Below are 24947 nucleotides of genomic sequence, written 5' to 3' on the forward strand. Positions count from 1 at the left end.
GTCAGTGTTTTAATGTGTATTGTGGCAGTTCAATTATATTTTTTTCAAGAAAATATATACTATGGCCTCCCAAACAAAATAAATAGAAGGCTGGTTGTTGTGGTGGCTGTATGAACGCCTGCTTGGGTAGGCGAAGGTTCGCTCGTGAGTGTCTCCGGAAAGGGCCGAAGCAAACTGACGTCATCAACTTGCGCCGCCTATTGGATGCTCGTATCTTCACATAATGTGAAACAAAACTAACCACCACAACGACAATGTAACGTATCCGACTGTTTGTTTTATGCTTTTTCTCAACCTTTCACTTTATGCACAGTAAGAATTTAAAGTTGCTCGTCAAAACTTCCTCTATGTCCTCCGACGCCTTGTCTCTGTTTTGGCTGAAGCTAAAGCTAAAGCTTTTAGCTTCAGGTTGGCGACTAACTTTAAAAGTCCACGAAATAACTTACTAGTGCATGCATACAGAGGTGTGATTCCTAAAAGATATATAAATATATATAGAATAACTGAAATTACGCAGTCCTTTTAGTTTGACTAAAGTCTTCCGTGATTTTATCGGTGGTTTTATATTAGCAGGCGCTATGACGGGTTTATTGCATGTTTGCAAATTGTCAATTTACCTCCCTTGAATGCTGACAATGGTTTCTGAGTTTTTTTTTGGGGGGGGGGGGGTAAAAATGGGAGTTATCATAAATTTCAGTTTAGTATCCAGCTCTCACTTTCCCCAAATGTGTCACGCTTAACAAAGTGCCATACTTTGCATAATTTCATGCAATAACTTGATCGGATTCAGTTAATTAGCAGTGATCATTTCATTTTGCTGGACCTTAGAAAGGTAAAGATTACGCTGGTAATTGTCAGGATATTATGTACTTTCTACGGTCTTCATTATTATTTTATTGTTATATATATGATATTTGCTCCATGTACAGCACTTTGTATACAGTGGTGGCTGTTTTAAAGTGCTCTGTAAATATAGTTAAATTGAGAGAGTTGAGTAAATAAATTATATTACACAGAAAGTAGTCCTTAAAAATGCATTGCACGCTGTATGTGAAGTTACTCTCCTCACATAGCTGGGTGCTCACATTTGGAACTTTTTTTTCTCTTTAGGAGTCAAGGGTGAAGTAATCCTGATCCAAAGTATAGTACATAACTGTCAATGAGCCACAATCAACACCACCAGGTGCTCGACTGTCTCGACCATTAATATTGGCTGGGAAAAGCCAGAGCACAAACACTATTCTGGATTTGAGGCCAGTTTAATAGAAGAAAAGAAGAACAAAAAGTAAATATCACATGGATAATAAGAGCAATAGGGAAGAGGAGATCACAGTTTGAAGAGCCTGGGATGGGGTTAAATTACCAAAAGAGTACGTCATGGTTTACAACAACTCTGCTTCCCCAATGAAAACATCTCTTAAACTTAATATAACAGAGGCAGCACCTCCTGAGCAAGCAGCACCTCCTCCAGTGCTGCCTCTTACAGATACTTCTAACCAGTCACTCCTTGACTCAGATGTTTCCTCCATTTCCGATGTCTCACAGCCCACTATTCAGACTCTTGCAGAAGCTGGGTCACTAGTTATAACCCCTAAAATAGCACCTAAGGTTAACTCAGGTCTCACATCGGACTGGTCCTCTCCGCAGTCAACAACCGCCATTCAAGGTACAGTCAATGGCCGCACATCAGGCAGAAAGAGGACACCCAAGACCTGTGACTGTTGCGGCCCCATCAGAAGGGGACAAGATGTCAGAACCTCAGGAAGAGGGAGGAGAAGGGGGCGAGGAAGAGGAAGGGGCACCGGAAGGAACATCCACGGTACCCCACAACAGAAAAGTGATGACAAGCTCATGAGAATTACTGACTTTGACCTGACGGGGGATGAGTTCACTGAAGCTGAGGATGAAAATGACATGCATGACGGTATGAACATATTCAATACCCAGTCAGAGCCACATGCTCCTTCACGTGTCTTTTTCTCTCTGCTGGATGGGGACCTCTTGGATAATGGCCAGATGAGTTTCCCAGAAACCATGATGCCAGCTACGTTGGCTTCAAAAGGGGAGGCGATCATTGGAATTAAACCAGGAGTTGAAAATGACGTAATTGACGATTCAAAAAATGCCCCGACTCTGTCAGAGTTGGTTTGTCATCAGGAGCATATGAACTGTATATCAGATGCATCACAGATTGGAAATGGAGATTCGCTCAGTTTGTCCGAAGCAGAAACTGAAGCGGAGACACTTGAGGACAAAAGCAGTGTTAGTCAACAAGGAAATGGAACACTTTGCTCATCCGGAGTGTCAGCTTCTCCTTCAAGGCCAAGAAGTCCTCAGAACCATGACGCAGAGATGCATGTATCAGTGGATTCTGACAGAACCGACTCGTCATCTCGTTGTCTCTCACCGACTCTGTCCATTGAAAACGGCACCTCACCCGCAGACCACAGTCCCAGATCCGCACCCATGGAAATGGACAGTGCAAATCAAACAATGGTTTCTTCTTCACAACATTATCCTGTTACGGTATGCGGCACGCAGCACTGCTGCCCCCTGACAGACCACCGTTTGTACTGTAACCCCGTAACTTGGGAGAACGTGGCAAATCCTATTAAGAATATGTCAGAAGAAATAGATGGACAAGACATGGATGGCGTTGTGGAAAGTGATGATATCCGAGAGAGACTTATTCATCTGGTCCATGGTAAGATTTGTGTTTTGGAACATACACTGTAGTCTTCACATTCAGGTATATCCGAATCCATTCATCACCACAGTTTTTAACAATAGAAATCCCTGATATCACGGGTGTTAAACTCGAGGCCCGATGATAGCTCCGGCCCGCAAAAGCAAGCAATGTGCGTCAACTGCCACGATACTTGCTGAAGTCTGTCCCGAAATGTCAAATGGTCATGTGTGATAAATAACGTTGAGATTTTGCACTTATTTTGTTACCCCGTTGACAGTCACTTGAACAACAATTGAACAAACAATGAACAAATGGTTGACTGATTTCAAAACGAGTAGTCCATTTTTTTGTGTACACGTAATAATACGATGTGATTAAGAGATATTTATTCGATTTCACTGTCGTCAAGACGTTAACTCCGTAGTGGCCCATGACAAAAATGAGTTTGACCCCCCTGCCTCACATAAAGTAACAAGAACATGGATGGTTTCTCCTCTTATTCTTAAAACTGTGTTTTATTTTATACAGTGAATCATGATAAACATAGTGATAGTCCTAAAATCATGAATATGTACTGTGAACCACCAGAAATACTTAAGTGTAATTGACCTTTTTAATGCAGTGTTGTTCTTGTTGTTTTTAATGTTGAAACAATGCTGTCAACCTTTTAGACTTTTTGGAGAGCTTCTACATAAAGTATGGCAGTTTCATTCCCCTCAGTGAGACAGATGTCCTGGAATATCTGAAGATGAACGGCAACTGCGACGACTTCAGTAAACTGTTAGTGCATGTACACACTTTTATGTTAGATGTGTTTAATGCAGTCATACACTGTGCTCACCATATGAACATTTATTTTTTAGGGGACTGAACATCAAACGGGAAATGGCGCAGTATAAGGCAGCACTAGCCTCTGCACCTGTAGCTGGCTTCATGGTCATCTATAACAAACATACGTTGAGCCTGGAAGATCTTGGTACGCTGGAGGACCAGAATTGGATAAATGACCAGGTAGGAGAAAGTTAAAATCTACATTGAGATGTAGGGGTGGGTCAAACAAATCGATTTGTCAGTGTCTTGCAATACTTGCCCTCGCAATTCATTACCAATTAAACAAATCCTCCTAAACGTGAGTTGGGTCAAATCGAATGGCTGTTAGTCGAGCGATACACCGTACGAACACAAAAACATGTTTGAAGTCGCTGTCCTCAAAATGTCCACAGAGTGGAAGATAGGGCTGGTTTTGTTTTAAAAAAACAAATCAATTAATCCAATCTATTTTCCTTTTCGCAGCCTGATATTGCTTCATTGAACAATAAATAGATCCTTTTAATACATATTTTTTCCATAAATTCACGTGACTTGTCGTGTCACACAAAATCTTGACACCACGCGAGAGTACAGTGCCAACAAGCTTATATCAAGCTGGTAGCCCATCGCATTGATCACGACACAAGAAATACAGTAAACATTCTCTAGTAGGGACTCATGTTTGCGCTGCCCAATCTGTCCTTATAACAGAAATTACTTACTTAGGAAATGAGAATGGTCCATTTCCTTTATGAACCTGCAAGTATGTTGAAAAATGTATGTGGAACAACACAACCAATAAAATGCAATAATATTCTGTCCAAAAACTGTTTATATAACAAAAACAACAGTACAGTATACAGTACAGGTGTGTAGAGTACCGTATTTTCACGACTATTCGACGCATCGTACTAATGGCCGCAGTCTCAGTAATGCGTGACATTTCTGTATTTTACACATACACAGGACGCATCGTACGAATGGGCGCAGTTTTACAGTGGTAAAACATACGCCAGCTTAAACATACGGCATGCATGCGCGCACTCTAACACGTTAGCTTGAAGCATACGGTAGCACGCCAAGACATACAGATAAGATAAAAACACGTTTTTAAAAAGGCAACGAAAGCAGAACTGAGTTTGGGTGTATTTTATTTAGCCATCGTACAATGTTCTCATGTTTTTCGATCCATCATCACCCAGAAATCCATCAAAGTCCTCATCCTCTGTATCAGAAGCAGAGGACTGCACATCTCAGTTGTCATTGAATGCATGCTAGTGTGAGTTGCTACGCATTGTCGAGCGGAAAGAAGGAGTACCAACAGCAAAGTCAACATTTCTCTCGTGTGAAGCTTTCCCACATTTGAAAGTAAAGAACAGAGCGAAACATGGTGGCAGCGCGTGTGTGTGTAGAAAGAATTGAACAATTGTGCAAGTACCGTAATCCATCAAAAACGCCGCGTTCCCTCTCGTTGTTGCATATTGTGGCGTAACTCGCCAAACGCTGCCTCTCACTCTGTGTAAAGTTGTTTGCCACCGATCATCCATTGTTCCCATGCCGTTTGCAACTTTACTTTGAACGCCCGGTTGATGCCAATGTCCAGCGGTTGGAGTTCTTTAGTCAAGCCTCCGGGAATAATGGCAAGCTCAGAGTTCATTTGCTTGACTTTTTTTTCACCGCTGCTGTGAGATGGGGACGCATGCCAAAAGCATAACCGGTGGCTTTAAGTTTGAACTGAGCTTCGTAGGCGTGTCTTTTTGTCGAATTTATTTTCTTCTTAGAAACCAAAACCGGAGTTGTTTTGCAACAATGCACATTGCCACACTCTAGACAAGTGTTGGTACTGGCTTGAGGCGTCCACTTACACGCCCACCCTTCACCATTGGCGGACTAGCTTGTCTGTCCTCTCTCTCCCTCTCTCGCTCTCTCTCCCTCTCCATATATGTATATATACACGCCCACCCTTCCCTGATTGGCCGACTTCTTTCATGCCTGGCCACCGTCACTTCCGCCTTTTCTCTATATAAACAGCGTGTCGGCTGTCAGTCAGATTTTGGAACTCGGCGCATATAAAGGACGCTCCGCACCATAAGGCGTCCTGTCCATTTTGGAGAAAATTTAAGACTTTTAATGGCGCCTTATAGTCGTGAAAATACGGTACTTAAAAAAAAAACCACAACACCGTACAGTACGTACGGTGTTGATTTTTTTTTCATCTTGGGAAAAAATTAGTCTATTTTGGGTTGTTTTGTTTTGTTTTGTTTTGTTGGGTTCTTCTTCGTTTTCGATGCCCTGATCTACAGGATGTCAGTGAATAAAGTTGAAATCGTTCGCAATTACAGTAAAACGCACTCCAACAAAAAGTCACTTACACCTCGTCGTTTCGAATCAGATGATAGGAAACGGCGAAGTGAGCATGTTTCTTCCATCATGTCTCCAGTTGTGTCAAGTGGGCGTTGCTTTTTAAACTAGTGCCACGATCTACAGGACGTAAATAAAGTTAAAATCATTCGCAATAACAGTAAAATGCACGCCAACAAAAAGTCACTTACACGTCGTCGTTTCGAATCCGATGATAGAAAACGGCGAACTGAACATGTGTCTTCCGTTGCATCGGGTGGGCGCTGTGTGTATTTAAGCTCCCGCGGCCTTCCGTCTCCATCCGGGTTACGGATAGTGGTATTTCCGCTTACGTAAGTTCTGGTAAAATGTAATGTCGTAGTCAAAATGTTAATGCATAGGTTTTTATTCTGGGTGAAGGAAATTCATTTTCATAGAATTCCTTAGAAGGGAATATTCACTGTAGTTCTGTTGCAAAAAGATTGGTGACCTCTGATTCAGAGTGTTCCATCAACTTGCCATGCATGTTTTTGGAATGTGGGAGGAAACCGGAGTACCCGGAGAAAACCTGCGCAGGCACGGAGAGAACATGCAAACTCTACACAGGAAGGCCGGAGCCGGAATCGAACGAACCCTGCACCGCTACATTTTGAGGCAGATGTGCTAACCAGTTGACCGCCGTGCCGCCTGCTATACTTATTTATGTAGTGTAAATGTTGTCAGCACAGCATCACGGGTCCATCACATGCAGTCACTGTCCTTGGGTCACATTTCCTCGGACTCCATGGCACTCTTACCTGTGAGAGATTTTGTCAGTGCAACTCATCTGACTTGTGAACAATGTGCTGGTCGTAGGCATGTTGATTTGCATTTTTGGTTTGCAAGTTATCATGTATTTTTTAATATGAATTATAACCAGTGCAAATGAATAGAAATAAATGAAAATGGTATAAACACGAGGAGTTAAAATAGAAATGTAAACTACTGTCATGTCATGACCTCTTGATGTGGATGTGGCTGTTTGCCGTCCAGACAACTCACATTTTAGAGACGATAAGATATTAAGATATCCTTTATTTGTCCCGCACTGGGGAAATTACAGTCAGAATTCAGAAAGGAAAAACGCTGGTTAGGGAGAGGGGAAAAAAAAACACGCTCGAACTATCCTCTTCCGAGGATAATTTAAGTCCAGGATAAAAAAAGACCCTAGCACATGAATAAGCATATGACAGTTACAACAAGTCACAAGACATAACATGTATAAGGGGGAGGATGAATGGGAAGGGGACGGGGGGGTGACCGCGACGCGGCCGCCTGACCAGCTGCACGGATTCCCACGTGCGCTCTGCAGGTCAAGCCACGTCACGGGGGAAAAAGAACCGGAGCGATGAAGACGGTGATAACAAGGATGTGTATGCGCGTGTGCTTGTCCATTCGTGTATGTGTATACGTGTACAGGTCATAGCTGCTTCGTCGAGGTCTGCTCATCATGAAGACAGTCCCGGCTTATCAGTCCATGGCCGAGAAGGAGGGGGGTGGTGGTGGGGGCCCTAGACTCCATGCGTATTTCCATCCAGGGGAAAGGCCAGATAGCGTTGTTTGTTTTGGAGAGACGGCCGCCAACAATTCCAGACAGCCTTGAGTCCTTGGTCTGTATCTCTCACTGGCGGCGATCATCCCAAATCCGAAATTTCAGTCAGTAATTAATTAAACACGGATTCCAGTTTTCTCCAAGTTATTGTCCATCCTGCTGTGACGCTCCAAACCCGCAACAGTTTGTGGTTGAGCACAGTCTGAGTGTTGGACATCCGCGTTATGCAATCCTTAGACCGGCAGCCTCGTCCAATAGAGAATTTTCGATAGATCAGGAAACTGCTCACACCAAACAGCTGCATACCTGTTATCGGAAGGCCGAAAATGTAGATGTCGTCCAAACTCTCAACGGACAGTGTTGACAGGCACACCATTCTCCGCTTCCTCCAAGGACCTAGGTTGTACCCAGCAGCAAAAGTCCCCGAGGGGCAAGTAGGCTTCCCACTGCCTGCTCTTCTCATCGAAAAAATTGTGTCGATTACATCGAGAGACCAGCCAACTAATTCTATGGTTAGTTCTTCGGATGAAAACACGGTAGGAGGCTTGGGGAAAAAAAGACAGCACAAGAAATAAGTGGCGAGCAGGGAAAAAAAAAGGTGGGAGGGCAGGAGAGCTGTGCAAAAAGCGTCCGCCTTCGTCGAGAGACAAGCACAAGATGGTGGCAAAGCCTACTTACGAAGAAATTAAACTCAACTCACTCAAACATACCTAATTGTTTTGTGTTTTTTGTTATTGTAAAGTGTCCTTGGGTGTCTTGAAAGGCGCTTATAAATAAAATGTATTATTATTATTGTAATTGACACCAGGATAGGATAGCATTCAACACCAGAGAGTAGGTTTAAAATAAATCTGTTAATGGGGAAATTTATGAATGCCGAACAAAGAATTTACAGGGATTATTGTGCTATGTAAAGTCAGTTATCTCAATTTTAACACTGCTGCTTTTATGTGTCATTTTGTTCAGATTATTAATACGTATGGAGACCTGATTATGGAAGCAACCGAGCACAGTGTAAGTGATGTTTGTAAATGTTAAGTCAGAAATTGGAATAGTTATTTCTTTCAAATTAATGGTATTTAATTTGTCCTTCTAGGTTCATTTTTTCAATAGTTTCTTCCACAAGCAGTTGGATGCCAAGGGGTATGACGGCGTAAAGAGATGGACCAAAAAAGTAAGGACACTCATGCATGAGAGAGAGAGAGACTCCTGGCACATACAGTGCTGTTCAAAATAATATCAGTGCAATGTGACGAACCAGAATATCCTTGGTTTTTAGTAATTTTTTAAAGATAAGATCCTTTATTTGCACTGGGGAAATCTACAGCCTACAGCGGCAAGAATGTAGGTAGAAAGAAGAAAAAACAAACAAACACCGTTCAATTAAGTGCAATATAAATACAAAATGGATAAATCGCAGTGCTATTTACAATTGTTTTTCACATCATTTAATTATTATTATTATTGTTGTTGTTGTTATTTTTATTCAGCAGCCTGACAGCAGGGTGGGCTGGAGAGGGTGGGAGGGACTGTCCATCATAGCTTTTAGCTTAGTTATTGTTACATGCCAGACAAGTTACCAGTAGGTGCAGTAGATTCTCAGAAAACAAACAAAACCCAGCATTCATAATCGGCACGCTCCAAAGGCTGTGCAATTGGGCAAATAGTTCAAAGGGGTGTATTAAAAAAATAGCAGTGTTCAAACCAATCTCTGATTTCCTCAATTTTGGGGAAGAAAACAAAAACAAAATCAGGGGTGAATCAGGTGCCAGCACAGGTTGAACATGCATTTAAGGAAAATGGGTTGTTCAAGACACTGCTCCGAAGAACGCTGTTCTTTGATTAAAAGGTTGATTGGAGAGGGAAGAACCTATAAAGAGGTGCAAAAAATTGTTGGCTGCTGAGATAAAAGGATCTCCAATGCCCAAAGATGGGTAGAAAAAACAGAAAATGGAATACAACTATTAAAATGGACCGAAGAGTAACCAGAATGGCAAAGGCTCAGCTCTAGGATGATCAAATACAGTCTGCGGTTACCTATAATCCATCAAAAACGCTGTGTTACCTCTCGTTGTCAGAGTCACTCTCATTGCCATGTGGCTCCACAGAAATGATGCCGGCTTTGCCAAAAACTCGAACAACAGTGCAAGCAGACACGTTCGTCCAAGCAGACAATCCATTCGCAAATTGTGGCGTAACTCGCCCGGCGCTGCCTCTCACTCTGTGTAAAGTTGCGTTTGCCATCGATCATCCATTGTTCCCATGCCGCTCGCAACTTTACTTTGAACGCCCGGTTGGTGCCAATGTCCAGCGGTTGGAGTTCTTTAGTCAAGCCTCCGGGAATAACGGCAATCTCAGAGTTCATTTGCTCGACTTGGTTTTTCACCGCTGCTGTGAGATGGGCACGCATGCCAAAAGCATAACCAATGGCTTGAAGTTTGAACTGAGCTTCGTAGACGTGTCTCTTTGTAGAATTTATTTTCGGGGATTCTTAGAAACCAAAACCGAAGTTGTTTTGCAATAATGCACATAGCCACACTCTATACAGGTGTTGGTACTTGTTAGGGGCGCCCATTTAGCGTCCACTTACACGCCCACCCTTCACTCATTGGCGGACTTCTTCGCCGCATGCCTGTCCTCACTCACGTCTGCCTTTTCTCTCTCTCTCCATATATGTATATACACACGCCCACCCTTCACTGATTGGCCGACTTCTTTGCCGCATGCCTGTCCACAGTCACTTCCGCCTTTTCTATATATAAACAGCGTGTCGGCTGTCAGTCAGATTTTGGAACTCAGCGCATACACAAGACGCTCCGCATCATAAGGCGTCCTGTCCATTTTGGAGAAAATTTAAGACTTTTAATGGTGCCTTATAGTCGTGAAAATATGGTAGTTCTTCTAACACTGTAATATTTTGTTGCCAGTTAATTTATCATGTACTCGTTTGAATATATACAATACAGTATCTGGATGTGTATAGATCGATTTTTTTTTCTTTTCTGTGTAACAATTTCAGGTGGATTTATTCTCCAAGTGGCTCCTGCTCATTCCCATCCACTTAGAAATCCACTGGTCTCTCGTCACTGTGACCATGGCAACGAAAACCATCAATTACTTTGACAGCCAAGGCATTGTCTTCCGACACACTGCAGATGTGAGTGACAAGTTATATTTTCATGCGAAACACCACTTGTGACACAAGAATTTTGTTTTAGACAGGCAGATGTTATTTCCGAAACAAGACCAATTCAAAATCCAACTCTCCAGACTGCGATTATGAACATTTTAGCCTGTCTATTTGGCGCTAGGCATGACTTGCAAACTGAGCACTGCTCAGGAGCTGGTGCTTATTCAATACTATTAAGTCGGTGGATGATTGTGCAACCAGTCATCGAAACCCAGTTTTCTGATTCATACTGTGTTTGTGTAATAAGTTCTTTAGTTCATTTTTTTTTGCAGTGAGTGTCCCTTTAAGAGAAAATGTTGTCATTTGTGTGGCTTTTTATTAGAACATAATGAAGTACCTTCAGTCTGAAGCGCAAGAGAAGAAAAAGACAGATTTCCTGAAAGGTTGGAAGATTGCCATTATCAAGGTAACCAGTAAACGAAAGTTAAATTGTAATCTAAGTCAAGTCATCCTGCCAGCTCCATTATGGCTGTTGCAACCATGGATGGCCAAATATAATTGATTGCACAATTGTTTGTGCACATTTAAAATATAATTGTTTGCACAATTATTTGTGCACATTTATTTGTGTTGTGTGTGTGTGTGTGTGTATTAGAGCTGTCAGTTTAGCGCGTTATTATCAGCATTCAAATTCATTTTCACGTGATTACATTTTTTTCTCGCGAGGTTAATGCGGCAACACATCACAGCAGATGTTACGTTGCTCTGTAAATAAACCGGTAACAAAACAACAAGTCCACGCCCATGTCTGTTATGCCAGCGCGAGTCACCGAAAACGAATACTTTAAGTGTTTATGAATGGAAAGTTAACTTTTAAAAAGTTGCTAGATAGTTCCAAAACAAGACCAAAGTTACCTATATGTTTTGCAGTCGTAAACTGATCATCAAACTATCATCAAAGCAAGTCGAGTCTGAAATACCACTTAATGGCCAAGCACAGCTGATGTGAGTACTACGCTCCCTCATCCAAGACAGACAGTTATGGATAATTTCAAAGCGAAAAAAATGGATAACACGACGAAGAACACATTTGCTGAAGCCATAGCTAAATGTATGTCGACTGCATGCAAGTCTGTCAACATTGTCCACAGCGCGAATAAAGCTGAAGTCATTCGCATTGCATCTAACGACTCCACTACGCATTGCCAGCGAGAACCTCCATTACAAGCTATGCACAGAAATTGTACATGGCGGGGAAGGCACTGTTTCGGGAGAGAAATAAGAGACTAGGTTGATGAGCCTCTGGTGAACAAAGAGCAGATAGTCTGTTGAGTACGATGTATGCCACGGACACGATTGTTACTTGTTTGGAACTATTTTGAGTGGAAGGTTACCGTGTTCTGTGTCCATATAAATAAAGGGGGTGGAGCTTCTCTGTGTTCATCTGACAGTGACTGTGCGCTGAAGGACATCGAGAGTTCAGCGGGGCAGTCATAGCGAATACACTGAAAATAAAATGTCTCCATTGTTGTGTTGTGCCTCGAAACAAGTGTCGTCCACCGTAGAGAGACTTCCACGCAAGAAGGACTAACAGAATCAGCATAGCCTGACTGCTGTGTTCAAACCAAACTTGAGAAAATCGAAGTATGCAACCATGGTTTAAATCTACTATAGGCTGAGTACTAGTTTACCTTTGATGTGCACGTTATAATTTTATATTGCTCTGTTTGCTTCCCTAAAAAGAGCTGTTAAAGGAGCTGTTGTGTGGCAAAATATTTTTTTCACTGTTGTTGATCGACAGTAATATTGGGTGAGAGATTATGTGTGAGTAACTGCTCTAAGTCAAAAATGTTCATGTAAAATTGAAAATCGTGGTTTCATTAAATATTTGCATTTTGCACACAGAAAACTGATCCATGACTCCATGTTGATGTGAGCATTAAAACGGGAAATGATAGGACGAAAAAATATAAAGGGAAATTCAGAAACGATAAAAGATGTGAGTAATCACGAGTAATTTAGAGTTAGACTTAATTACAACATTTGCGTTTTTAATTCGATTCAATATTTTGATCGTTTGACAGCTCTAATGTATTGTGTGTATATATATATATATATATATATATATATATATATATATATACATTAGAGCTGTCAGTTTAGTGCGTTTTTATTGGCATTAATTTAAAAGAATTTTAACGGGATTAATTTTTTTCTCGCAAGATTAACGCGGCACACGTCACAAGCGGATGTTACGTTGCTCTATAAATACACCAGAAACAAAACAACAAGCGCGCTGCAGAAGTCCACGCCCATGTCTGTTTTGCCAGCCACGGCAGCGCGAGACACCGAAAACGGATACTTAAAGAGTTTATGAATGGAAAGTTTACTTTTAAAAAGTTGCCAGATTGCTCCACTGACAAGACCAAAGTTACCTGTTCTTCTCTGTGTGTGTATCATACAGGTATATGATGTATGCCACTGACGCGATTGTTACTTGTTTGGAACTATTTTGTGTGGAAGGTTACAGCGTTCCGTGTCCATATAAATAGAGCGGATGGAGCTTCTCTGTGTTCGTCTGACAGTGACAGTGCGCTGCGGTTGTAGCGACCTAGCGAAAATTAAACGTCTCCAGTGTTGTCATCAAACCAAGTGTAGTCATCCGAAATGAGGTAGACACAAAAACTGTAGAGAGACTTCCGCGCAAGAAGGACCAACATAATCAACATAGCCTGACTTTGTTAGGGGGAGTGGAATTCCCCTCTTTCAGAATGATTTGCCCCAGCAGCACGGGGGAAGTGCTTGCGCTTGTTTGTACGGCCGGCAGTTTCGAATACAGCGGCACATAATGAGCACTGGTGTCCGGTGTCTCGTTATTCTTCAACCAACATACAGAAACAGACTGCTGTGTTGAAAGCAAACTTGAGAAAAACGAAGTATGCAACCATGGTTTAAATCCACTATAGGCTGAGTACTAGTGTACCTTAGATGTGCACTTTATGATGTTATATTGCTCTGTTTTGATTTCATTAAAAAAGCTGTTAAAGCAGCTGTTGTGTGACAAAAAAATTTTTTCACTGTTGTTGATGGACAGTAATATTGTGTGAGAGATTATGTGTGAACAACTGCTCCAAGTGAAAAATGTTCATGTAAAATTGAAAATTGAAATTGTTATTTCAGTAAATATTTGCATTTGGCACATAGAAAACTGATTCATGATTCCAAGTTGATGAAAGCATTAAAATGGGGGAAAATAGGACAAAAAGTGTAAAAGGAAATTCAGAAACGATAAAAAATGTGTGAGTAATCACGATTTATTTTTTTGTTCATTTGAGTTAATTATGACAGTTGCATTTTTAATTAGATTACATATTTTAATTGTTTGACAGCTCTAGTGTGTGTGTGTGTGTGTGTGTACATATTTATTTATATACAGTATATATGTGTGTATATATAGTTGTGTGTGTATACATATATATAGGTTTGTGTGTGTGTATATGTATATATATATATATATATGTGTATATATATATAGATAGATATGTGTGTGTATATGTATCTATATACAGTATACATGTGTGTGTGTGTGTGTGTGTGTGTGTGTGTGTGTGTGTGTGCATATCTATCGATCGATCAATAGATAGAGAGACACACATGCACAGTCCACTAAGACAGCATGTTAGTGTACTATGCTGTGTGTGGAAATATTTTACCAAAAATGAGAATGGTAGGAGAGCCACTTTCAAAATATGTCCAATCTCAAATACAATAAAAGCACAAGTGAAATGGGAACACTGAAACCAAGTGCTTCATATTTTGGAGCCTGGCTTTCAATGCCCCGTCAAACAACTCGGTATAATCAGCAAAACAAGGTGACACGGGGCGGCTTGTTGAGGACAAACATTACATTAAAAATTAAATTATCACACACAGGATCGAACATATTTTGTGTATTCATCATCACAGATCCTGGACATACCTACATCCCGACTAATATTTGGATAAATATCAGTTTGTAAGTTTTACCGTTGACCATGGTGCATTTTGAAGGGTATCCCAGGAGCTTAATGTCTTCAATCCTGTGCTTATTGTCCTCTTAAAACACCCAATTTTGACCCAAAATTGAGTTTTAGCTTTTACCTGAATTGACTTTGAGGTCCTTCTGCTTCATTTGTCCATCCCCTTTGTGCTGAGCACCAAAACTATGATTGAGGGTGTGGTCAGCAGCTCATAGCTGTGTGGATGGATATTTAGTTTTGTAGATGAGTGAATACATATTCATATGGCTTTGCATTAACTGGGACTCGTTGACTCCTCAGGGTATTCCTCAGCAGAAAAATGACAGTGACTGTGGCGTTTTTGTCCTGGAGGTGAGACATTTTTCACGATTACCTTTCCATTTAGATGTGTGCATTTTCCTGTGCAAGTTTCAGTATCATTTCATCGCCTTACCTGTCAACTTTTCCGGCAGAATGACATGTAAAATAGGAATTTGTGTCCAGTGTTTTCACTGTTTGATACCCAAACTCAGTTTCTTGACCGACTCCTTGTCTTTTTGTGTCTGCCAGTACTGCCGTTGTCTCTCGGTGAAGAAGCCTCTGTTGTTCAGTCAGGATGACATGCCTCGCATTCGCAAACGGATCTATAAGGAGCTGTGTGACAGACACCTCAACTCCTAAATGACTGAACTATGGCCTCATCAGATCAGACTGCTTGGCTTTTTACATGCAGAGGTCTCCGAGCTTGTTGGATGGATCTTATTTTACAGCGCATCTGTTGCTGAACAAACAACTGGGCTATCTGTTTTCCAGTGAGCGGCAGATTTGTTCACACGACTTGGAAAGAACTACTGACGTGGCCTCCTACTGATGCTGGACTACTTTGTTTTTCACGTTGCCTTTCCTTTTTTGTATTTCGCATGGCCAGTTGATATGAAACTGGCCACTCTTTAGGACAGACAGGATCTCTTCCTTGGACTCCTGCAGGCATTCTCCCGGCTCGGACCAAACGGAGTGGCCATTTTAAACATAGTGACGATTTAAAGTGTGTGTTTTATGCGGGACTTTGATAGCAGCAGCTCATATGTTTGTGTCTCTCGAACATGTCAATCAAGAAAGGAGATGTGATTCAGTGGACCAACTGTTCACCTAAAACTTGAAGATGGAAGTTGGATTTTCTTTCTTGGACTGCTAATATTTGCACGGATATTGAAGCTTATACATTGAGTTTAGAAAAACAAGCGAATGTACTGCCCAAGTATCCTTCCTTTTTTTCCTAAAAGATTGTGACTTTTCATGTCATACAAGGTAAACACGCATTTTGGGTGTGGCTCAAGATAGGGGTACGTAGGTGATCTATTCTTATTTTTTTCTCTCTCTCTCTCACTGTCAGGTTTTTGTCCTGTGACACCAAATAATTTCTTCTTAAAATTCCACCTGCACACCCCCACCCTCACCTTATTTTATGTTGTAGTATTTACCAGATTGTTTACCTAAGCTAGCAAAACCCTGATTTGCAAAACATTCATGTGTCCATCCATTTGAACTAATGTATACTTTCTCATTGTTAGATGTGCAGATAAAGCTGCTGATGTGAAGGCCACAGTTGTAGGTGTTAGCCTAGAAGTTAAACTTTCAGATGTTCGTGTAGACGCATTGATGCAGGTTTATAAATACTTCCTCATTTACCTCCTGTTGAGAAACAAGTGGACCTCGCTTTTTCGTTCCTGAGCGTCCCTCTCATCTTGCTTTTGATGTGGTATCCTCTTGTGTGGAATGACTATATTTTAACTTCTTTAAATGCTTGCTTTGGTTAAACACCACAGGGGAATCTTTGCTTTTTAATTATTTTAATTTTATTTAATCCAATACTGCTGCCTACGTGATGCTTTTTTGTATCGCTTTTGTATGTCTTTGTTTGGGTTGATGTTGACACAACATGCAATGACTGGATTCATTGTTGTTTGTACCTGTATTTAACCAATGTTTTCCCCCACACTTTTTTTCCAGATAAATACTCAACCGTACTTGGCGAATTCAGTTTTTTTTAAAAAAACAATTATCTTACCAGTCATCTGACCTTAAAGACAATCCTCTGTGTTTATTATCTTTTCACTGGTTACTGCATTGTTAATATTTTAGCACCAAAGCTACTACGGTACTTGGTTGATGGCAAACGTACCATACGCATAAAGTCACAATTGCAGTAAACACTTGTTTTAACAATGCATCTAGGATTGTGGCATTTGCTGATTATACCTTCTTGTGCTGCATGATACCATATTCTTACTCCCCTGCGCAAACTAGTTCATTGTGTGTCATTAATAACCTTGGATTAAACCGAGGGCTTGTATGTGTATGAGCGAGATGAGTGCTGCTGCTCTCACAACCCCTTGGGAGCATATATTGGCGTTGTCCCAGGAGCTTTTCTTCTAAACCGCAGGTGTCAAACGCCGGTCCTCGAGGGCCACCGTCCTGCATGTTCTCCATCTCTCCCTGTTGCAACACACCTGATTCAAATGAGCAGGGTTGATATCAGGCTTCTGCAGAGCTTGCTGATGAGCTGATGATTTAAATCAGGTGTGTTGCAACAGAGGAAGATGGGAAACGTGCCAAAAAATGGCCCTCGTGGACTGGAGTTTGACACTTTAATTTTTAAACTGTTTTACCACCTTTCTAGTCCTCATTACATATCTCTGTTATGACTGCATGAGTTGCTTGAGGGAAAACAAAAAAACCTCCAAACTCGCCTTAAATATAAAAATAAATATTTAGAGAGGAGTATGCCACGAAAGTGGACTGCTCATATGATATGAGAATCAAGTTAGCAGTGGCTTAGATTTAATTTAAGCAATCTCCAAGAAAGATTTTTTTTTTTACAATCGATCTATAATATTATATAATCAATAAAAACTTATAGAGCGTGGCCCAGTGGTTAGCGTGTGACCTCACAGTGCAGAAGTCATGGTTTCGATCTGGCCTTCCTCTGTTGAGTTGTTTGTTCTACCTGGACACTCTCAACTGTCCCGAGGTGTGAGTGGGCGCCGATCGTTGTTTGTCTTTGTGTGCCCTGCACTTGGCTGGCAACCGGTGCAAACCCCCCGCCCCCCTCCACCTACTGCCCGAAGATGGCTGGGATAAGCGCCAGCAGCCCCCGCCACACTTGTGAGGATAATGCGGATCGGAAAATGGATGATAGATGGATAGATAGATAGATGTAGTCTGTTTAGAGAAAAAATGGAACGTGTTTTTCCAGTTTCCATCGCATTTCCAAGGATGTTCGTGAATATTCATCTAAACTTGACCTTTCTGTCTGTTCAGTTAATATTTGTAAGAATTTGTGAACGATAATAAAAATGTTCTCCATTTCATTTTAACCTTCACTTTAAAACAAAAGACACCACCTGCTGACTAATGTGAGGAATTGACAATTATGTCGTCATCTTTTGAGAAGCGTCCAGCTGCAGACCCGGAGGAGGCCGATTCAGGGAAAGGTAGGTTTAGGCAAGTAACTGGGTCTTAAAAGGTTTAAAAGGCACTGTAATTGTAAGATAATTTAACAGCAAAATCAACCTTAAAGTAAAACGGAGTTGTGTTATTTTAATGCACGACAACAACTATTACTATTACTACAACTAACGACGGTACTATTGAGTCGACGAGCATCAATGAAAACTTTGTGAACTTGAATCCCGGCTGCACTCACATTCTCTCGACGATAGAATATATAGCGTAAGTGAGGATGAAATGTTTTCGCACGCCTAGTTTTTTATTTATCAGATCATAATGTCAAAACGACGTTGACATTAACAATTTAATTTCGGATGAATATATGTATCTTTGTGAATGGGTAAAATACTGGTGATTTTTAAAGGCTACGTCAAAGAAGTGCTAAATGCGGAAAATATGTGCATTCTAATAAAAATTGACTGCGCATTGTGTCATGTTAATCAGTTTAAAATATTAGATTTAAATGCATCTGTGCTCATGCAGAATTTTACGTCACATTGTTTTTTTTCCCTGTGACTTTGTGACTTTAAAAAGCACTGGGGAAAACACGCAACGACTATTTTTGCGACTATTATTTATGGTTTCGTCGTGACCCACAAGGTCTCAGTGGCACATGCCGAACACTTATTTATTGTTGGACAAACGTTATACACAAGAGTAAACTGTCTAATTCTATTTCAACTAAAATGCAATGAAATCCTTACTCTCTTTCTCGTGTCCCAAATAATGCATTTCAAAACATTTCAGTTTCGTTTGTATTTCATGTTATATAACCATCTTTCAGTGAAAGAGAGGAATTTGAGCAGAGGATTGAAAAGGAGTTGCGACAACTAGGGAAGTGAGTGAGTGAGCAATAAAGTGTTTTTTCAAAAATACTTTTTTTTTTTATAAGAACAGTTCCATCAAGCTTCATACATGCTGGTTTGAAGTTGTGTGATATTGATATTTTCAGAATTTGTGTTATTTATTATAATGCATAAAAAGCCAGGTGTTTTGTAATTATATTATTTTAAAACCTTATGAATTATTGAGTCTACTCGTCAAACCTATTATGTTAACCACGGAGTCTAAAAGCTACTAATTTTAGTTGTATTGCAAAGTAGGTAATGAAATAAGTCAAAGTAATTCTATCTCAAATTAGTTTGATAAAAAAAAATAGTAATAATCCTAACTTAATTTTTAAAGAAAGATAAAACAATTTAAATTCCCTATTAGAATTAATGAACATTTCACTTTCATTTGCAGTCGTGTATATTCCCGATTACAATTAATGAACATTTCACTTTCATATGCAGTCGTATATACTTTGGGACAATTTAAAATCCCTATTAGAATTAATGAACATTTCACTTTCATATGCAGTCGTACAGGGCGGCCCGGTAACCCAGTGGTTAGCATGTCGGCTTCACACTGCAGAGGTACCGGGTTCGATTCCAGCTCCGGCCTCCCTGTGTGGAGTTTGCATGTTCTCCCCGGGCCTGCGTGGGTTTTCTCCGGGTGCTCCGGTTTCCTCCCACATTCCAAAGACATGCGTGGCAGGCTGATTGAACACTCTAAATTGTCCCTAGGTGTGAGTGTGAGTGCGAATGGTTGTTCGTCTCTGTGTGCCCTGCCATTGGCTGGCAACCGATTCAGGGTGTCCCCCGCCTACTGCCCGGAGACAGCTGGGATAGGCTCCAGCACCCCCCACGACCCTAGTGAGGATCAAGCGGCTCGGAAGATGAATGAATGAATGAATGCCGTCGAACGTACTTCGGGACTTTATTTTGAAAATCCATTTGCCTAAACTTACCACAGCCACTTCCTGCCTATGTCTACCATTGCCTGAAGCTACCTCCTCCGAGTCTGCAGCTGCCAGCTGGACACGATTGCATCTTTTACAGGCAGGTTTATAACAACTCAATCGGGATGAGGACTGCAGGACCACTATTCAACATCCAATGAGGTTGAGAAATTGTGCATTCAATTCAGTAACCAAGAAAGAAAGTATTATTTTACATCAATCAGGCTTTGCCAAACCAACGTCTCATGCTGTGGGTCAATCATGTTGTCCTTCTAACACAGTAAGAAAAACAGCAGAGACAAGACAAGTGTGCAAATAAGTATCCGTAGTGAAGTTTAACATACCAAGTCTTTGCAAAATAATAGGCTACTTTCCACGCTTCAGTGACTCCTGATCCGTTGTATTCGAAGGTTGCAGAAGGACCGCACGTTTCTCCACAGTGTTCGTATTCAGAGAAGGCAAAATTTCGTGAAAGTCGCCCTCAACATAAAAAATGATTCCCGAAAGCAACATTTTTTTATTTGATGGGTAATAAAAATGCCGTGACCCGGATTCGAACCGGGGTTGCTGCGGCCACAACGCAGAGTACTAACCACTATACGATCACGGCGGTACACGTCAGTCGCTAAATAACCTATAAATAGGAGCTATGCAAATACCAAGCTCGAAACGTATAAATTTCAACCATATGAGGATCAAATTTGTTCTTTCTTTCTCAGCATAACAAATTACATATCTGTCGGATTTCGAAATAAATTAATTTTAAAAATCGTCAACTTCCTTGAAAAACAAACTTCAAAAGCAGACAGAAAAGGTTTTAATAAAACAGAGAAATGTCATCTTACACGAAAAACAGACAGTAAAAATACCTTGAGTAAATATTAGAAAAATATTGTTTTAAAAAGTGGCAACTTCCTCGGGGAAATTACTGTACGTCATCAATATCAACAAAAAAGTCAAGATGTTATTATTTTTAATCATTTTCAAGTCAAGTCAGCTTTACTGTCAAATGTGCTCTATGTACAGTATACCAAATTTCTTTCCTCTTTGAAAAACAATGAATTCATCGTGTGGTCTCTTTTAAGTTTCGTATTTTTTAAGATAAGATAAGATATCTTTTTTGAACTCACTTTGAACTATCAATTAGGTTGAAATTAGTCCAAATTTCACTGCATTTCCTATCCATTTTCTCGCCTTTCCACTTTGCACCGTGTTGTTTTTTCTCTGTAGCGTATCGAGTTCTCTCGTCTCTCTGTCTCTCCTGTTCGTGTGTTGCTCACAGTGTGCTGCTGTTGTGTCTAACTCCTCCCCCCTACTCGTCACTGCAGTGTGCGCGTGTGCGCGTGTGTGTGTGTGTGTGTGTGTGTGTGTGTGTGTGTGTGTGTGTGTGTGTGTGTGTGTGTGTGTGTGTGTGTGTGCGTGTGCGTGTGCGTGTATAACCCTCCCCTCCCTCTTCTACCATTTGGGTATCACGTGCGGCTTTAACCGAAGGAGGGGAAAAAACAGGAGAAAAAAAGACGGCTACTATTTGGAGCGCCTCCCTATTACGAGCCGGCTCCTGTCGTTCACTTCTAAGAGCCGGTTCGTTCGTGAACGACACGTCAACGTCACTACTTGTTTGTGCTCAGCAGTCTGCAATTGCAGCTTGTGATCAGAGTTGTTGCGCACTTTATCCTTTATCGTTATCATTATTATTATTCAGAGTTTGTTTCGTGTACAATTGACCGAGGAAACGGACAAAGAATAGGAATCTGGAGGGACGAGGGAAGCACTTTAAAACGTTACGTGTGAGCTACGATAGTTAATAGGCTGCAAAACTGCGTCCATGCCTCCGTGTCAGTCCTCATCATGGCGTGCGTGTGTATGTGCGTGCGCGGTAACGGATCGATCGGTCCAAAAAGTTTGCAACCCTGCATCCGTTCCAAGCCCCCCCCCCAAAAAAAAATCAGACAGAAATGTTTTCTACATCTTAAAAATGCATTAAAATATGTAACAAATGCATGTTACAATTAGATTTTTGCACAATAAATGAGAGATAATGTAAAAAAAAACAAAGAACAGAGAGATGAATAAAAATGATGGGTCATTTAACTTTTAACCGAGTCCTTACTATTTTTTGCCGTCTTTAGTTTATGTTCTCCGTCACAATGGGCTTCTGCCTGGTGTTTTGTCACGAACCGATCTAAGGACGTTTTTGTCTGCTTTTAACAATCCTTCGAAGATGTCCAAGGCAAACATCAGCATCGTAAGCGATTGCCTGACTGCTGAACACTTTTTACGGGTGATTTACATTTACATAAAACTATCGGGGCCTCATGGCCCAAGGGGCGAATGTTGAGGACGCTTCATAGACACTCATCTATCTATTTAAACGCATTGCCACAGACGGTAGAGATCCCTCTTACCCAATGGGATGCCAGGATGATGCTCGGTAGTAGCCAATGGCATAGCAGCCAAAAGTATGTTGTGTTCAGGAAACTCGGAGCTGCGAGCAGCAGCATGTACGTACTGGATTTTTACCTTTCAAAACTTGAAATTTATTTCGTAAGTACAGGCAATATTTTCCTGTTGAGGCTTTGTAACTTGATTTAAATTTCATATGAAGAGACGTACATAAGTAGAAGTACCACTGTACTATGTTATCGACTGAGACAGCAACACTGCTTCTGGTGGACCGAGGAGAGACTTGCCTTTCGACATGCGAACGTCAATATCTGCCAGGGTCTTGTGTGTGGCAGTGACATACTCATACCTGTCAACTTTTCGGAGCGCCAACCTGTATAAACTACCAAAAAATCCTTATAAAGAGCAAAAAATCCTTATAACATACCAAAGCATGTTATATGTCAAAATAATGGCAGAAAAAAAACTCACGAAATTTTCAATGATATTTATTGTTAATCTCCATAATACAATGTGTGGTTAATGCCTAATCATCATTCTACTTAGTGGCATTACTGTGTTCAGAGTTGTATTCCTGCGTTACTTTTTTCACCAACTCCAAATAATTTGGAGTTGGTGAAAAAAACCCAGAAATTTTCAGAATCTGTATGATTTGTGCGATACGGCCATATACGTAAGATTCACCAAAAAAGCTGTATGAACTATGGCTAAACCGTATGAGTTGACAGGTATGCAAACTGTAGATACAGAGGCCATAACAAACTCACAGCAGAAACACCTTGCATCAAAACACACCTCCACATACCCAACCCAGTACCACATGTACGTTTGGGGCTACTATTAGCAGCGTGATGTCTACCAACTGTGCCAGTCGGATGTTGCGCTGAGCGTCCATGTCCACCAGCAGACTTTGGCCCATTTTGGAGTTGGGAAGAAATAACAGCCTGCTGTCCTGGCCAGCACCCATGGCTGCTAATGAGCGTTTTCCTGGTCCCTTGAAACTACAAGGTTTGCGACACTGCTTGGCCTTGGCACAAAACCTGACATGGTTGGAACCCAACCCATTGGCACATTTGCCATCACCAAACCTGCCGTGTTTGTCGTGTCATCCAGGGGTGGCAATGGGATCCAGTTGTCCTGGTTGGGGACCAGCGCATGGATGGAGTGTTAGCAATTAGTAAGAAAAACACCATCCACCCCCACACCAAGGACACCGTAGGTTTTTGGGTTTTTTGGGGGGTTTTTTTTTGGGGGGGGGGGGTTGGCTGGTACAGTGTGCACCGGCACAGGAAGCTGACGCAGAAAAATGTGGTTTAATAGGAATGATGGACCAGTTGAGTCCAGCACAGCCAGCATTCTTTTCTTCAATTCAAAGAGTCTCAAAACAACAGATCCATGATTGGTGACCACTGCTCTAAACGATTAAATTAGGTGTCGATTAATTTGAGCAGCGATATTTAAAAATCACTTTATAGTTGCACCTTTATATTTAACCAAGTGTGCATAAAATAATGGAGGTGACCAATCAGATGACGTTATTTATTTTTTTTGTCCATGAGCCTGTTCCTGTATTTCTCCAGCAGGTGGCAGTGGAAGGCTTCTCTTCCAGTGTGCACGCCTGCTGCCAATTTGATTATCATGATTAAGCCATTTTTTAAGGACTGCCAAGATCCCATGTCTCTTGTCGGATTATTGACCTTGTTTGGTGGTTCCTCAAGAGATAATTTCTAGACTCCATGTTCATACAAACAATACATCCTGATTTATATAGCGCTTTCACAACAGCTGCAGCTGTAACAAACCGCTTTACAAAACAGTTAACATAAGTAAAATTAACACAACATAACATAAAACGCGGACAGTCGTGCAATCCTAACCACTTTTCCCTCAACGCTTTGTTGTTTAAAGCAGTTTCAGATGAAAGAGGAGAGAATCAAAGTGTCCTTTCACCAGTGGATCAGAGACGTCATGCTCAAAATGCGCACACATCGGCTACGAGCTGATTTTCAAAGTCAACCAGAAGCTGTAGCATCCATGTATGTAGTCGCTATTGCTTCCATAGTTTCTTATTTAGTATTTCCGATTCCTTGTTATTATTGGATGATTCAAGTTTCGTGTAATTTGATTTATGCCTCTTTGTTTTGTGTATTTTTTGGCATTCTAGATTAACTGGCCTTTTGCAAGTGTTTTTTTTTTTGTTCAGATTGGCTTCTCCTGGTTCTGTGTTGCCAGCGCTTTCTGTTTACACTGTCGGTCCTTCATATTTCTGTCAATAAATATTTTTCGTACCGTCGTTTATCTGAGTCTACATTTGTGGGATTCACCACCTCGTCCGTTTACGGATTGTGTCTTTTTTTTTAAGCTTCTGATTGGTAAAAATGTACTTGACACCCGGAGATGTTTTTATGTGAATGGATTTGAATAAAGCCCGTTATGTGTAGTTGTAGTCTTCTTGTCTTCTACAATGTAGACCAGGGGTGCCCATTAGGTAGATCCTGATCTACAGGTAGATCTAAGACAGGTCCCAACTAGATCCGAGGAGTGTCGAGAAGAAAAAAACCAAACAACCATTTGTGTGTCTTTATACATGTTAGTAATATATTTTTTGTGTTAATATACACTGCACATTATTTAGTCTCATTTTCACAAAAAATATATTTAAAAAATAAAATAAAGCAGGTAAATCTTTAATT

General features: G+C 41.0%; 1 protein-coding gene and 1 non-coding gene across 2 annotated transcripts; one reads left to right on the forward strand and one right to left on the reverse strand.

The window, feature by feature from the left end:
• Positions 1-121: 121 nt before the first annotated feature.
• Positions 122-16585, forward strand: LOC127605656 (sentrin-specific protease 5-like). The gene is made up of 10 exons (XM_052073403.1): positions 122-408; positions 1111-2704; positions 3361-3469; positions 3553-3700; positions 8397-8444; positions 8527-8604; positions 10450-10587; positions 10943-11026; positions 14880-14930; positions 15129-16585. The coding sequence occupies exons 2-10, from the start codon at positions 1378-1380 to the stop codon at positions 15237-15239; spliced, it is 2094 nt and encodes a 697-aa protein (XP_051929363.1). The 5' UTR covers positions 122-408; positions 1111-1377; the 3' UTR covers positions 15240-16585.
• A 3804-nt stretch (positions 16586-20389) lies between these two features.
• On the reverse strand, positions 20390-20461 carry trnah-gug (transfer RNA histidin (anticodon GUG)). Its single transcript has one exon. It is a non-coding gene; the product is annotated as a tRNA-His (tRNA).
• Positions 20462-24947: the final 4486 nt, after the last annotated feature.

The sequence above is a fragment of the Hippocampus zosterae genome, chromosome 8 (assembly GCF_025434085.1).
Source record: "Hippocampus zosterae strain Florida chromosome 8, ASM2543408v3, whole genome shotgun sequence".
NCBI classification, from domain to species: Eukaryota; Metazoa; Chordata; class Actinopteri; order Syngnathiformes; family Syngnathidae; genus Hippocampus; species Hippocampus zosterae.